We start from the raw sequence: 15,614 nt of genomic DNA on the forward strand, positions 1-15,614 counted from the left end.
TTATATAGCCCAGTCCTTAAGTTCTTATTGCCGAGAAGACAGATACGTAGCCTGTACAGCAGTACCATATTCTGGGGGATTATATGTGTTGCCTGTGAGAAGGAAGTGATTGACCTACCCCATTCTCATTGCCGGTTGGTTCTTCTCGTACCAACCTTCCCATAAACAACCCCGTTGATTCCATCCGATCTGTTTGTTTTTGATTGGAGTCCCGACTTAAATGAGAAGCATAAACATGGTGCTAATACCGCTCTCCAGCATGCCCAGGAAAAAGCGCTTTGTAATTGAGGCATATTGGTGTGAATATGAGACAGATACCCCAGAGCGTGATGATAACTGAGGCGACGCATTCAACTGGGAATCTCTGCGCTAGGGACCCCAGGGTCACGGCCGGATATGTTCCTACCATGAATCCGAGGTACAAGGTTGCCGAAGAAAACGAGTATCGGTTTCCATCATTGAAGTCTAGATCTGTCCGCAGGCCAAACAGTACCTGGATCCTATTAGAAAAGCTGTGGAGCTAGTGATGAGGGTGGAGACGTACGGCTTGTGAGAACATCGTCTTGTCAGAATATGGCAATCCATATGCTACGCACAATAGTGACATCAGCCTCCAGTCTATTTTGCGTAGCAGTTTCTTTTCTTCTTTTTCTGCCCTTTTATCATCGCCTATGTAGTTGACGACAACTTTAAGTGCCTCGTTGTTGTGAATTGTGTCGATGGGAGAGAGTTTGTTCACGTCTGGAAGATCTTAGAGAGAGGTCTTCATTGTCTGGTCTTTTTGAGCCTGCCATTTTAGAATAGTGTTAGTCCGTGAAATTATTTAGGCTTGTTGTATAGCGTGTGGTTGGTGATCTTGGATTGGAATCCCATAAAAAGATGAGAATACTGAGAGATATCTGCTTTCCTGGGGTATTCCAATTCGCCCTAGAAAAAAGGTGGCATAGACCTAGTTGGGGAAATTAGACATAAGAATAAAAATAAAATCCGAGCAATAGCACTTCACTCTTCTAGTGCATTTGACTTTTTGAAGAATACAAAGGCTTATTGGAAGAATAATGCGCTTAGGTACATTTCCAGCTAAGAATTCTTTGTACAGCTCTAGATATCTAGACTATTGACGGTATAAATTTGAACTATTCTACATGCATATGCAGAATGCATGTCAGCCTTCCGGATCAAGAATTGAGTACCTAGGTAGTTTGTAGTTAGCCGTGTACGCCACCTCTATCCTTGACATAGGAATTGGTAAATTGATTCATTCGCCCAGGTGGCTCAAGAGTATAAATATGTTGAACTTTGACTTTGAGTATGAAACCAACATACCGCTTCAAGACCGATGACACGATTAGATATACCATACCTCGCAAGACATTCCTGAAATAAGTGATTGTATTGTAGTACGAATTGCATTGGATAATGAATCTCGGTCCACTCTATCTGTAGTTTTCACATATGCGCGCTCTCATCTATCAAAATCGGGTATATGTAAACTGTTGTCTCTTGATGTTTACCATGAGACAGCCCCTGGTTCCGCGTATGTTCCCTTGGCCGAGCTTCCCTCACATTCATCGGGCACCTTAGAATCAGACGCACCCCAAGTAGGGGGAACAGTTCCATCCCGACGCTCAGCAGCAGTCAGGAACGCCGCGTAGGACCAGGTCAAGTCTTTAGCAGAGGCTGGGGTGCCGTCATCCCGAGTGAATTGTTCGGCTAGATTTCCACCTTTGGGCGCGTACTCCTGAACGACAGAGACGAATCCATCGGCGTATTTCTTGACCGCGGCAGTGAGGGAGGTGTAAGTCTCCGAGTCGCTGGCATAGTCACCGACGGCAGCAGATGAATCCAGATCCTTGAAGAAAGCAAGACTGGTCTCTGTGATGGACAATGACTTTTGTTGCTTCCACTGATAAAGAGCATCATACAGCTGCTCAGCGGCAGCAAGTGTTGTCAAGTACCTGGAAAGGTCAGCAAAGCTCAAACCTGAATGAAAATGGAAGATTTGCATACCATGGGTTGCCGCCCATATAAGTGTCTTCGGCATACCGTCCAACAGCAGCGGCAGCTCCAGCCTCCTTGCCTTTGTTCACGTTATAAATCGAACGGAACGAGTCAACGTACTCCTTATGGTTCGATAGGGCCCGAGAAGAGCAAGGCTGGAAGGTTACATCATCGCAAGCAGCCTTAGGGTCGAACAGTTGGAGCGAAGCAAGCACGGAGTTTGCATCCAGACCAGATCGGCCATTATCGGCCACGTTGGAAACGACAGACTTGCCGTTCCAGAAGGACTGCAGGAAGCATAGGATCTGAGGTGCCTGGGAATCACACCCCTCGCAGGATTCTCCCAGCGACTTGGCAAATGCACTACCCTCAACCAACGCGCGGTGCTGTGCGGCAATAGTGAAGAATGAGGAGCCCTCGACCTCCTCCCACAGATCGAAACCGGTCTGGTTCCAGTATTGTGCAACGTAGTTCAGATCATTTTGAACGCTAGGCCAGATGTTTGACTTGACGACATCCTCCTTTTTCTTCGAAATCAAAGAATTGCCATAGGTAATCATGGCTGTCGCTCGTAGAGCGGGTCCGTCGCGCTGGGGACGGCCCCAGTCACCTGTAAAGGCAGTTGCGTCTGCTTGATACTTGGGCTCTGCAAGTCCTGCTCCGTCGGACAAGTCACCGGATGGGTTAGACACGGCTTGTAGCTTTGCTTGAGCAGTGATGTAGTCCTGGATGGTAGATTCCAGCGAGGTTTCTCCGGCGAGGAAATCATCAATCAACACTTTCAATGTTAAGGCTGCATCACGGGTCCAGGTATAAAAGTCTAGCAGCTATGAGTTCCCATCATTCCATCCTGGGGAAGGGGAGCTCACAATCTGGGTCCGATTTGGATGGAGACGCTATCACAATACCAGCACCTGCTCCAGAAACAGCAGACCCATCGGCGCCGATGTTGCTCAAAATGGACTTGAGAGCAAGGGTAGACTCCGACTTGATGAATCCATCAAGATCAGCCTCCTGTCGAGGGTGCAAGGCAGCTGATAGCACACCTGGTGCCAACAAGGCGGTCAAAAGATTGAATGTTAACATAATGTATGGATAATTTTGTGTTCTTTCGGAATATTTCTCTGAAAATGCTGAGCATCTTTATATATTCTTCAACAACTGCAGTAGGCCCCAGACTGTGGATTGTAAATTCGCTCATCGAACAAACAAGCAAACGGACTCCGAGGCAATTGAGTTTCGCATTGATTGTTCAACTACAAAAGAACGAATGAGCTGCTGCTTAGAAGGCGTCTCATCTGGACGCAGTGTAACATTGAGTTGATGTTGATCCCGATCGGCATTGATCAGCATGACAGATCCCGAACCGAGTAAGGACTTGTCCGATAAACCGCCGTGCTCTGCACTTTCATCATCGCGGTTGTCTAACTGCCCGAGATTTTGGATCATAGGGTATCTGAATGCTTTTCCGATAACAATCCGAGAAGTAAATGGCGCAGGGGGCGATCGCCGTGGATGATTATAACAATTGGTTGTCTTGGGAATTGGAGAGAGGAAAAAGAAATTATTTGATCTATTGGGCATAGTTTCCTGCTAAGCATATTAAAGGAGTATGATCTACATTATTGAGTACTATTTGCTCTAATACGCGCATCTCCTAATACCTGGACACTCCCACTTCATAAATCATTTCAGCCTGCTCAAAAGTGCCCTGGACAAGCTCGTGCCATAGTTGTTTTTACCAAACTTCCCCCGCTATATTTATGAAAGTTATGACGTTCCCTTTCGATCTTATCAATTATGGTCTGTTTCATTGAACCACCATGGGGATTAAGGTCCCGACGGTTCCCGGCTTGGACCGCCACCAATCCGGGGTTAGAGAGAAATTTGGGAGCGTCAGTGCGGGCATGCTCGTGGGCACTCAAAGGCGTGTTCCGCCCTTGAGGAAAAAGCGGCAAGGCTTGAGCACAAAAGCGGAAAGACACCAAAGGCAGAGACATCTCGGCTCCAGGGCTTTTCCAAGGTTCATACAAGCGTATACCGGCTGTGTTGATGTGGGTCTCCCCCGCAAATGGTCCATGGTCCATCGCGGCATGCCTCCGGCTTAAAGTTATCAGCCGAAGGTTTAATCCAAACTGATAACCATATATTGATGGCTAGGTAGAACATAATAATCATATGGAGTTCACTTTCATTCTGAATAGTTGATTCATGGGTAGCATCGAAGAGCCAGACTTCTGCCAGAAGAACAAAGACCTCGACTACGATGTTCTTATCATTGGCGCCGGTCTTTCCGGCATTTACTCGCTATATCGAATGCGACAATTAGGCCTGCGGACAAAGGTCTTGGAGGCCGGTGGAGGTGTAGGTGGCACCTGGTACTGGAATCGATACCCAGGCGCACGATTCGACTCCGAAAGCTACTCATACAATTTCTCATTTTCCCAAGAAGTCCTCGATGAGTGGAACTGGTCAGAGCATTTCGCCTCCCAACCTGAGACATTACGATATTGCGAGTTCGTGTGCGACAAATTCAATCTCCGCCGAGACATGCAATTTGACACGCGCGTCACGGCGGCACATTTCCAAGACGATACCAAGTCATGGCTCGTCACAGACGAGAAGGGACAACAATACACCTCCCGATTTGTCGTCACTTGCATTGGGATCTTAAACAACTATACTCTTCCCAATATCCCCGGAGTCCTGGATTACAAAGGCGAAGCCTTCCACACAGCCCGCTGGCCTGCAGAAGAAGTCGACTTTACAAACAAACGCGTCGCAGTTATCGGCACCGGAGCAACTGCCATCCAAGTAATCCAGGAAGTCTCCAAGACGGTAGGCCATCTGACCGTCTTTCAAAGAACTCCAAACTGGAGTCTACCTCTCCGAAACGCACCTCTTACCCCAGAAGAAATGAACGAGATCCGAGCTCGTTACCCAGAAATTTTCCGTAAATGCGCGGAATCCTGGCACTGCTTTATGCACGTGCCCGATAAGCGAAGCACTTTCGACCTGAGCTCCGAAGACCGCGAGGAATTTTGGGAGGAACTGTATGCTCAACGCGGGTTCGCGAAGTGGATGAGTAATTTCGGCGATATCAATACGAGCAAAGAGGCAAATGCGTTGTTTAGCGAGTTTATTGCGAATAAGATTCGTCAACGCGTGCATGACCCCGTCACGGCGGAAATACTTATTCCGAAATGTCACGGTTTTGGAACGAAACGGGTGCCTATGGAAACGCGTTACTTCGAGGCTTTTAATCAGCCCAATGTACGTTTGGTGGATGTGAAATCAAACCCCATTGAATGCGTGACCGAGACTGGGATCAAGACGCAGGATGAGTGCTTCGAGTTTGACATGATTGTTTATGCCACCGGTTTTGATGCAGTGACTGGGTCTTTTACGGCGATTGATTTTCGGGGTGTGGATGGGGTTCTGCTGAAGGATAGGTGGAGTGAGGGTCCACGCACGTTTTTGGGTTTGTTTGTTGAAAGTTTTCCTAATATGATGATGGTCATGGGGCCACACCAAATGTTTGGGAATATCCCTCGCAGTGTGGAGTATGCTGCGAGCTGGGTGGCACGGTTTATCGAGTTCTGTCGTGATCGGGGTGTTACATTCGCTGAAGCTACGCGGCAGAGTGTCTTGGATTGGACTGAGCACGTTCATACTTGCGCGATTGGGTTGCTTGCTAATGATGTCGACTCCTGGATGACTGGTGTCAATAAGAATTTGGCGCATAAGCAGAAGAGAATCATTGCACGATATCAGGGTCCTGCGCCTGGGTACCGAAAGCGTGCGGAGCAGGTTGCCACGAGAGACTATGAGGATTTGATACTTGAATGATATTTTCATGAACCATCGTTAGGGAATACTTTTAGTTCTACAGAACATGAGCCACATCATTGATACAAATCAATAATCTATTGTCCCTACGGATATGGGTATATTTTGTCGTGTCACTCATTGCAAAAGGACCTCATCTGTAGTCTGGAGAATTCTAAGGACCTAGAGGGCCTCAAATCCTGGTATTACAAAAAAGAAGAGCTAAATAATCAGTGCATTACCTTTACACTTCAAGCACCTTCACATAATTACATGAAAAGATTCATCTCAGTAAGGGTATCGCAAGGCTCAAATAGATCCTGAAACTGAAGCATAGCATCAGCGAAGGCATTGTCATCAAAGAAAAGCTCCTCGGTATGTGGAACCAGCAGTCTACCAGCGATGCCACTAGTCTTAGTAGTCGCGAACGGGAAGTAGGCAGTCCAATCAATACCATCTGCCATCTCCATATACACTGTTCCATCACCCATACCGAGTTCTGGACCAGGCGCTCGTTGCGAGTCAAAGTCCGGCGCGTTAGCACTAGGCCGCAGCCGACCAAATCCTGAGTGAAATACTGCGGCAGTGGGCCACATTATGCGCAGTTGGTCCACGGCTAGAGTTAAGATATCTAGATCTTCATTGGCACTCTTGGCCAGACCTTCGATTCTAAGGGCTTGTAACAATGCAATAAATGCCGTACCGCAATACCAGCCTGTTATGGCCATGAGGAATCGAGTTCCTCCGCGAGATAGGATATCCCGCATAATGCGAGCCATGCATGACGCGGCGAGTATCGCTGGTGGATATGCTTGCGGGAGAGGCTGGGAGGGGGAGGATCGCTGGAGGTGAATGATGATAATGACGGCGAGATACGGAAGATGAAGCTGATGTACATCTCTATTGAAATGAGTTGTGCGATCTGATCCAATCGGTAGTTGCAGATGGGGAGGGAGTGATTGGACCCAACCGATGAGATCGCGGGCCAGAGATGCTGGGAATGCGGAAGATCCAGCGTCGCTGGAACGAGCGAGGTATTTTGCAATTTTGCCAATGATAGCGCATAGACGGACCCAGTATATGAAGACTTCGGCTTTAGTTTTATCTGTGTCCTGTGAGAAATCTTCCAATGTGGGTTCTGACAGGGTACAGTCCTCAGGATCAATGACACATGGTTTGCTTTGACACAAAGCTGTCAATCGCTCACGCGCAAATGCCGTCCACCATATTCGACGCCGGAGACTGAGATTAATCTGTTGACGCAGTGGATGGTTTTGCGCTGGTTCCCGGTGTACACCTAGTTGTTGGCAATGCCGGATGACCACCGATGTCCACCACCAAGAAGAATGGCGATGGAGGATAGTTGGCGGCCGCGGACTCCACCAATAAAAAAGGGAGATAGCTTTTAGCGATGTCATAACGTCTGGCTCTTCATCGTTGTAGAATCTGGTACGAGCTCGATCGTAGTACCCGGCAGGCCCATCATGTGGAATCATGGGCGGTTTGATATGGCTACCAACCACTGCCAAAGCATTGACAAGTAGGGGAGATCGAGCGAGCTCTTCTGATAGGGTCTCTTTATCCAGTACTGGACACCATGTATAACAGTATTCCCAGTATGTTTCTGCGAATGTTTGTTGTAGGTCTGGATCAGGTAGATTGGGCACCTCAGACATTCTTTCAGCAATGAGCCGCTCCTGAGCTCGAGCATTTGTTTGTAGCTCTGGTAGAAAAACATGACCAATTGGATAGCTATCATTATGCTCCGAGTGGTCTTCCGTTCGCTGAGTAGCAGGGGAATCATTGGTCATTGCTTGCGCAGGCCTGCCCTGGGGATCAGGGGGCACTTGACCCGGAGATATGTCATTTCTCATCGACCATCCGATATTCTCGAAAGTTTGAGCTCCTGCTTGTTCTACATGTGCCGGAGAGATGGAAGATCTCTGAAGCAAATCTCTAGGGAAGTCCAAAGACCGGCTATCATTTCTTAACCGGGCACCGGGCGGTCCAGATGGTGGATTGACGGCAAGATGATCCGGAATAGAGCCATGCCGATTTATTTGGACACAGGAATTGGTTTCAGTTACCGGGGGTGTCAATGGGGCCACACTTGCAGCGGGCCGACCTCGTTTTGATGGTCTCGTTCTGTGACCGGGTCAGGCCATACATCCGAAAAGCCTAGGAAGAGTCACTCACCGGCATTCTTTGCCGCCAGATTCACACTTGGTGCATTTATTATACCCTTGAGCCCCTCGCGCTTGCAAGTCACATCTAATCTGCAGCCGTAAGTATCTTTGCCGAGACCTAGATTTTGGTCACTTACCTTCTTGCTATGACATGCCACACAGGCGAGCTCTGCACGCTTCCGTTTAGTTTGATTACCAGTGAATTGTAGCCAAAGCGGTGCAGACATGATTGAAATTCTACAAGATTGCAATTACTTGACCATACTCAAATTGCGAAAGGCGGGGAACAGCTTGTCCCCGCAAAATCTCTCGCCAAGCGCGATACCCTCGGCTCTTCGGCGTCTGTTACCGGTAATTTATCTCTTGCTTGACGTTTTACCCCGGTATCCATTTCTACATAAGTTACATAGGTATTCACACACAGTCGTAAAGCTGCTGGCTTTGCACACAGTCGAAGCCCTGGAGGGCATGAGGAAACATACTTTTTTTGTTAAATTACCATTTTGCCTAATTGATAGACTGAGCTCCGTCCTGTCATGATATTGACATCCTGATGAACATGCGGGGAAGCCAAGCCGGCCGGCATCGGCTGTCCTTTCTGGGAGGCTCTTTACGCTACTTTTGGTCTTTCGACTGACATAGACATAAGTAGTCAGGTCCCTATCCACATTTACAGATAATCTCTTTGTTAATTACAGCCAATTATGGTAGTCAATTCTGAAATCATGAGAAGCACGGCACTACCATCCACAATGCATGCGTGGAGAAAGCATAAAGGGAATCCAAATCCAGTGTGCTGGCACTTGTAGTTCACAAAGCAAGTTCATACATCTCTGACACTCATAGGTTTGGGAAAAAATTTCTGTGCCCTCGGTCCCCACTACGGGGTTTCTGGTCAAGATACTGGCATCCGGAGGTACCACCCGGTTCTCACCAAACTTGGGATCCTAAGTTTTCCTTTTCTGATCTTTCCTGTTCATGACAGTGTGTCATAGCGATCAGCCCCTATTAGACATTGAAGACCGGCCGCAGTTCAATGAGAAATATACACTTGTATGGACGTTTCTTCACGGACTAAATATATTCATGAGCAAAGCTAACCTCTTCTCCCAGGGCCATGAAGGATGTGGAGAGATCATACAGATAGGGGAAGGGGTCACAGACAAGAGATTCAAATCGGTAGAAATATCACTGCCAGGTACTGAGACCTTACTAACTGAGAAATAAAGGGAGACAGAGTGGCTCTTCTTTCTGTCCCGGGATGTGGTTTAGACACTTGCTCTGAATGCTCAAGGGACCTGGCACAACTATGCCCAGCTGGATTGCACCACGGAATTGGTCAAGACGGCTTCTATGCTGAGTATGTTGCGGTCGATGTCCGGTCCGCTGTTCCATTGCCTGATGGTAAGTTTGTTACCGTGAAACTGTCAACTACATAATCTAACTCTGGTCATAGGTGTTGAGCCAGCTGTTGCTGCAGTTGCTACTGATGCTGTCACTACAGCTTACCATGGTATTACCCGCCGTGCCGAGGTCAAGAAAGAAGAAACTACTTTCCTTTTTGGACTTGGTGGACTTGGCTTCAATGCGCTCCAAATTGTATACTCTATCGGTGCTAGAGTGATCGTTTCCGATCTTCGTCAGGAAAAGCTGGACGCTGCTCTGAAATTAGGTGTTCCATTGGAGGATATCGTTCCAGTCGGAAAGTCGGTGCAAGATTTTGTGAAGGAAAATGGGTTGCAGGGGAAAATTGATACCGTACTGGAATTTGTGGGCAGTCATCAAACTTGCCAGGATGCACAGCACATTGGTGATCATCCCCATTAGATGTTACTCCCGGCCATATTTTGCTAACACCATATCGTTCTCGAACAGTTCGTCCTGGGGGTAAGATCCTGTGTGTTGGCACCCTCAATTTTGTTAATGAATTTGACATGAAGATCGGAATTCGGAAGAGACTGAGCATTATCTTCACATATGGTGGGCAGTACCAGGATCTAGTAGAGGTGCTTGACTTGATTGCAAAGGGTGTCATTCAGCCCCGGGTGGAATTGGGCAAGTTGCAGGACTTCCCGAGAGTTCTCAAAGAATTGGGAGAGGGCAAGATCAAAGATCGGATTGCGCTAGTATCAGACATTGTATAATTGCATTAGGATATGACCAAATTATTTGGATCTCTGAATTTTTCAAAGGTTGTAGATTTGGATATGCAATGCATAGGAGTAGTCGGTCGTGTATGCGGTCTCTGTCCTAAACGTCGGAATATAATGAATAAGTTAAGCAATCGGGCTTCAAGATGATGGAAAGGATGAATATTACGGGTTGACATACCGGAGTCATCACTCTTCGACAACACAAGTCGGTAAAGCATGTAAACCGTGTAAAAGTCTTTGCTATCTCAGCCTATATATAGCAATAGACCACGAGATACGTGAGAAAAAATTTGATTTATAAATATGTAGAAGAGAAGAGCTGAGCATTTGAGTAATGCTGCAATCCGGCCTTAATTTAGGCATTAACACTTGCACTCTTCGTCATGCCAATTCCTACGGCAGCTGTTGTCCCCGCGTCAACTGGCAGAATAACACCAGTCATCCATCGAGCGTGGGGGCCAGCAAGGAATACCACAGCTCCAGCACAGTCCCATCCATTCCCTTCAGTTCCCAACAAGCTTCGTTTCCGACGAGCCTCACGCGCCTCTTCACTCATACCCTTTCCATACATCATCGGGGTATACAGCATCTAGTAACATCAGCTTCAGTTTGATACGGCGGAAGTGTCAAGCATACTCCTGGACAGACACAATTCACGCGAATCCCATCAGGGGAGTGATGGGCCGCCATAGCACGGGTCATGTTGACAATGGCGCCCTTGGCAGTCGGATATAACAAATGAGGTGTCCCGCCCTTCAACCCAGCAACACTGCCCATGTTCACAATGCTCCCTTTGATCTCCCCGTCATTTCGATCCATCTCGGGGATAGCATATTTGGCCATTTGGACCATACTGGCAACGTTGATCTCCATACTCTTGGCCCATTGAACCATGTCAACTTCCACTGCAGTGCCCGCCGCGCCCCCAATTCCAACATTGTTGACTAAAATATCTAGTCGGCCAAACTTTTCAATTGCAAAGCGTACTGCCACTTGACAGTCTTCTTCTGATGTGACGTCTGCGCGAACCGCAAACGCTCGTCCATGACCGGGCTTCGAGTTCACCAATTCAACGGTCTTGTTGGCCCACTCCAAGTTTAGGTCAACGCAGATCACGTCGCAGCCATCATGGGCAAGCAGTATTGAAATCGCACGTCCGTTTCCGATCCCATCACCCAGGCAGCCTGCGCCTGTTACGATGGCGACTTTACCGGTTAAAGAACGCGAAGGGGGATCGGATGGAATACCAGACTCCATGATTTTTGATTTGATTTGGTTTCAAGCTCACTTGTGACCTACATCCAAAAGGTACACAGGTGGATATGCCATTTACCTTTACATATACCTGCGCCGTTTCTCATTCACGGTATACCTAAATAGTCCATCTTCATGCGGGGTTACCGAATGCTCAGGTATCATTTTACCGGGAGCCGAGCCGAGGTGATCTATGGGTAGACCTCCGCAAAGCCCACAATACCCAAACATCAGCCTGACCCAGCCTCCAAGAGGCTGGGCTTTAGCCCTATCTTTGGGCCCACCGGTGTGCCATGGGCCTGTATAAAGTCCACTGGAAGAATTATTAATGACTTCTTACCCAGAAAGTGGTAATACTCTCGCTTAGATTCTAGATATATATCTTTTATTCAAATATTTAGATCAATGTCTCCGCGATAATCCAACTTCTATAGGTCAGATGTCTAGATTAGCAATATACACTTATAGAGCTAAAGGTGATTATTCTGGCTTACAAACACAAATTCCATACGACTAGTAGGTAGAAGGCTAGATTACAGCATCATGAGAGGCTGATTTATAAGCGGTAAGACTCCTTCGAAGACCCATAGGGGTCCGGGCCCTGGAATTTGCGGAACGCCATGTATGGGGTAAGGCTGATGGCCAGGCTGATGGTGATATGTCTCAAAGTGATTAGGCCCTTACACGGGCCCTTGCACGGCAGCAGAGACAGACCCAAAAAAAAGCCGAGAACCCAAAACTTTAAGCCCTCATATCAACGCCATCAAATACAAACTAGATTGCCTAGAATCGTTGGTTCCCTAATCCTAGTAGGGGCCTGATAGACAATATAACGATATAGAGGTGAAGATAGAATGGGTGTCTCCTTCTGAATGAGCCTTCTGCTCGATACAACAGTATAAGTTGGTGTTTCTGGGTGTCTCTCAGCTTTTTTCTTATCTGTTTCAGCTGATAACCCTGTGATTGACATCAGGCATGTATAGAGTGTCTCACCATGAGTAACTATGCGTTGTTACTTTGCGGGGTTTATCGCATCCCGAAGATGGTGGGACGCCTGATTACTCCTTACTTCTACTTCTTATAGCGACATTCTTACTTCCTCCTCATACTCCTTCTAGCAAGAGATTTACCCTTCGTCACTGTAAAAATGGCCGACTTCACTGAATATGGTACACCCAGCGCCGAATGGGTCGCCCTCGAGCCTACGCTGCCTGAGCCCCCCGAGAACCTCTCGGTGGAACAGTTGAAAGTGTTGTTGAACAAAACCCGGGAGGCATCCGCCGCGAAAGATATGCTCAGCGGTCTCAGCGCTGCAGTTCAGCTGCATGACTATACAATCACAGCCCGTGACGGCATGTCTCTTGAAGCACGCACCTACCGCCCCGTCGGCATCCCAATCTCCGAGCGCCTGCCCGTTTACATCCACCTTCATGGCGGAGGTTTTCTTATCGGAACACTTTCTTCTGAAGATGCCATTTGCTCGCGGATTGTCACTTCGCGTGCCCAGAAGGGTACCCCAGTCGTAGTCTTGAATATCAACTACCGACACACACCCGAATATCCCTTCCCCACTGCTTGGGAGGACGTCGAAGATGCATTTGTCTGGCTACATGGTAACATTGCCGAAATTGGCGGGATCAGCGAGCAGGTGGTTGTGGGTGGCATCTCAGCTGGTGCATGGATGACTGCGTCGTTGGCACTGGCCCAGCTCCGCGGCGAAGATAAGCGCTTAGCGGCCTGCCCCAAGATTGCAGGACAGGTCCTCATGATTCCTTGTGTTGTGCAATGGGACCACTATGCGCCAAGGCTGGAGATGCTAAAGAGTCCTGATTTGTCGAGCTATGTGCAATGTGCCAACGCGCCTATCTTGCCAGTGGCTCAAATGGACTTGTACAAAGATCTTCTTGGAATTCTTGATACCAAGGATGCTGTTGGAGATCGTCGGCTGAGCCCTGGAAATGCCCTCGCAGAAGAAGTCAAGGACTTGCCTCCTACTACGTTGGGAATCGCGGGAAATGACCCATTGAGAGACGAGGGTCTGTTCTATGGACAGCATCTTGCTGCAAACGGGTGAGTTTTCCATATTCTTTGATTGTGAAAGTTTCAAAAGCTAAATGTTTTATCAGCATCCCCACTAACGTTCATGTCTTCCCCGGTGTGCCTCATGCATTCAGGATGTTCAACGAGCAGCTGTCAGAGAGCAAGAGATGGGACGAGGTAATGAGTGACGGTATTGCCTGGGCACTGACGAATCCTGTACCTGGTCCATTTGAGATCATATCCATGGCAAAAGACTGAGTTGTAGGCTGAATACGCATACATAATTTTGGAATCTGTCAATGGACATCGGGATCCTCGTCCTGGATATCAACTAGATCATAGTCATAACTGCCCTATAAGCAAAATCAAATAAGGTATAGTTTTTGTGCCAGGCGAAAAGAATAGTAGGAGTTGAAGAATTCAGCTTCATTCGATGAATAAGGAGAGGCATCAATAGCAGACATCAGGCGATTGATTCACCGCTCGGACCCACAATGCCGATTGTCCGATCTGGGCCGTCAATGCGAGTCTTCTGATTCATCTACGCTCCTATTCCATATCTTCTGTTCCTCAATTGTCTGGTCATTATGCATGTCTGTTCTTCACTACATGCAATGTAATTCTAATCCACCTTCGACCCCGTATTGAAATAAAGGGCGGGCCCTCTCCGACCATCGCTTTTGCGCAAAGCGCTACCTCTTTTCTTGTGCGCGAGAACTAGAGCTTTTGTCACAAAAGCTCATATCGTGTCTTTCTGTCTTGATCGAGCGTCGTCCTGCGAAACTCGAACCCTACCCTCCACAATGCCCCCCTCCGCCTCCGCCTCCACTAACGGGGCCTCCTCCACCCCCGACGCCCTCGAATCCGACCTCCTCGTCAAGCTTTCTGCCAGCTGCGCACTTGAAGATCTGCAGGAAACCCTGCTCGGATCGCTCCACCGCTTGGGCTGGACCGAAAAAGTCACCACCCTCGCCACAGAACTCCTCCGCGCCGGCCGCTGTGAGACCTTCGATGATGTGATGGCGGCAGTGCTCGCTTCAGCAGAGGGGCGAAGTCACCCCGCACTGGGGTCCGACATCGCCAATGGTGAAACTACAAATGGAACAAAGGAGACGAACGGTATCAAGAAAGGCAAAGCCAAAGATCATCACTATGATCCTCTGAAGTACATTGAAGAAATCGATATCCGCATTCCGGAGACAGTGGTCGACGAGGGCGTTCGTGGGTTGAAGGATATTATACGAGAAGTGGCCGACTTGGAAGGCGAGAGCGCGCCCAACGGCGACAAGAAATAATTACAGAGACCGGGCGCTAAGAAGCAACATTTCAAAATGTGATCATGCATGGCGGGTTCGTTCTAGGGAGTACAGATTGTTTTGGCCTGGCATCAAATATCATGGGCTTACATACCAAGTCTACGGGCGCTCTTGCATTTGAATAGACTACCAATTCACACTGGGGTTCTGAATACCCTTTTTCGAAACACCGCATTTCCTGTACCTGAAGCCCTACCTCCTTTATAGATCGATGACGCAGTAGGTTCTCCAGGCCCCACAAGGTCTGTACGATCTGATCTCCGCAGATCGGATGCTCTCGTGAGAAAGCATTGTATGTCTCGTCGGTTTACTTTTTTCGGATAGCCGGATTCAGCCCTTCGGTTGAAACGCGGGGGGTGCCGGGCAGAGCCTCACGGACATTAGCCCGAGACTGGAGATCAAGGGCTCAAAATTGGCAATATCGTGTGGGATCAATAGATGAAAGCTTCCATTCTGTGCATCTAGCAAGGAACCAACCTTGAGGGGTTAAATACCGATATCAATATGCCCTAATCACCTCGATATAAGTACACCGGCCCCGTGGGTTGCATCATTCCATCAAATCGGGCAGTATGGGGGGGGTAAAAGTGTTATTATCACTGGGGTATGTTTACTACATCCCTAAATATTCAATCGTTGCTCTAACCTCAGTCATACCAATGGCATGGTTGAAGCAACATTGCGCGCTTTTGCAGCAGAAGGTTATATAGTCTAAGGGAAAATGCAAGACTATCCTCGTTAATACTGTCTCTGGGGAATTTGTTAATATTGTAGATCCAGATGAAATCTGAGGCCAGGGGATAGCCAGGGAGCTGAGTTCGTATGTTCACCAAGTC

The 15,614-nt window shown here is 48.0% G+C and overlaps 8 protein-coding genes across 8 annotated transcripts; 4 read left to right on the forward strand and 4 right to left on the reverse strand.

Moving 5' to 3' along the window:
• Positions 1 to 1,510: 1,510 nt before the first annotated feature.
• Positions 1,511 to 3,087, reverse strand: N7500_001182 (glycoside hydrolase family 15 protein; the record flags this gene model as incomplete). The annotated part of the gene is made up of 3 exons (XM_056672328.1): positions 1,511 to 1,958; positions 2,011 to 2,821; positions 2,871 to 3,087. 3 exons carry the CDS (start codon positions 3,085 to 3,087, stop codon positions 1,511 to 1,513), a joined length of 1,476 nt encoding a protein of 491 aa, XP_056537901.1.
• A 111-nt stretch (positions 3,088 to 3,198) lies between these two features.
• On the reverse strand, positions 3,199 to 3,450 carry N7500_001183 (uncharacterized protein; the record flags this gene model as incomplete). The annotated part of the gene is made up of 1 exon (XM_056672329.1): positions 3,199 to 3,450. The coding sequence occupies one exon, from the start codon at positions 3,448 to 3,450 to the stop codon at positions 3,199 to 3,201; it is 252 nt and encodes an 83-aa protein (XP_056537902.1).
• A 762-nt stretch (positions 3,451 to 4,212) lies between these two features.
• N7500_001184 (flavin-containing monooxygenase) lies at positions 4,213 to 5,850 on the forward strand (the record flags this gene model as incomplete). The annotated part of the gene is made up of 1 exon (XM_056672330.1): positions 4,213 to 5,850. The coding sequence occupies one exon, from the start codon at positions 4,213 to 4,215 to the stop codon at positions 5,848 to 5,850; it is 1,638 nt and encodes a 545-aa protein (XP_056537903.1).
• Positions 5,851 to 6,098: 248 nt separating this feature from the next.
• N7500_001185 (uncharacterized protein) lies at positions 6,099 to 8,242 on the reverse strand (the record flags this gene model as incomplete). The annotated part of the gene is made up of 3 exons (XM_056672331.1): positions 6,099 to 7,974; positions 8,026 to 8,105; positions 8,153 to 8,242. The coding sequence occupies 3 exons, from the start codon at positions 8,240 to 8,242 to the stop codon at positions 6,099 to 6,101; spliced, it is 2,046 nt and encodes a 681-aa protein (XP_056537904.1).
• A 525-nt stretch (positions 8,243 to 8,767) lies between these two features.
• N7500_001186 (zinc-binding dehydrogenase) lies at positions 8,768 to 10,159 on the forward strand (the record flags this gene model as incomplete). Its single annotated transcript, XM_056672332.1, has 5 exons — positions 8,768 to 8,820; positions 9,011 to 9,194; positions 9,245 to 9,419; positions 9,472 to 9,825; positions 9,891 to 10,159. 5 exons carry the CDS (start codon positions 8,768 to 8,770, stop codon positions 10,157 to 10,159), a joined length of 1,035 nt encoding a protein of 344 aa, XP_056537905.1.
• Positions 10,160 to 10,523: 364 nt separating this feature from the next.
• On the reverse strand, positions 10,524 to 11,425 carry N7500_001187 (SDR family NAD(P)-dependent oxidoreductase; the record flags this gene model as incomplete). The annotated part of the gene is made up of 2 exons (XM_056672333.1): positions 10,524 to 10,757; positions 10,805 to 11,425. 2 exons carry the CDS (start codon positions 11,423 to 11,425, stop codon positions 10,524 to 10,526), a joined length of 855 nt encoding a protein of 284 aa, XP_056537906.1.
• Positions 11,426 to 12,569: 1,144 nt separating this feature from the next.
• On the forward strand, positions 12,570 to 13,720 carry N7500_001188 (alpha/beta hydrolase; the record flags this gene model as incomplete). The annotated part of the gene is made up of 2 exons (XM_056672334.1): positions 12,570 to 13,492; positions 13,549 to 13,720. The coding sequence occupies 2 exons, from the start codon at positions 12,570 to 12,572 to the stop codon at positions 13,718 to 13,720; spliced, it is 1,095 nt and encodes a 364-aa protein (XP_056537907.1).
• A 545-nt stretch (positions 13,721 to 14,265) lies between these two features.
• Positions 14,266 to 14,757, forward strand: N7500_001189 (uncharacterized protein; the record flags this gene model as incomplete). Its single annotated transcript, XM_056672335.1, has 1 exon — positions 14,266 to 14,757. One exon carries the CDS (start codon positions 14,266 to 14,268, stop codon positions 14,755 to 14,757), a length of 492 nt encoding a protein of 163 aa, XP_056537908.1.
• Between the last annotated feature and the right edge of the window lie 857 nt (positions 14,758 to 15,614).

Source organism: Penicillium coprophilum (assembly GCF_028826855.1).
Source record: "Penicillium coprophilum strain IBT 35676 chromosome Unknown utg000001l_segment0_segment0, whole genome shotgun sequence".
Lineage (NCBI taxonomy): Eukaryota > Fungi > Ascomycota > Eurotiomycetes > Eurotiales > Aspergillaceae > Penicillium > Penicillium coprophilum.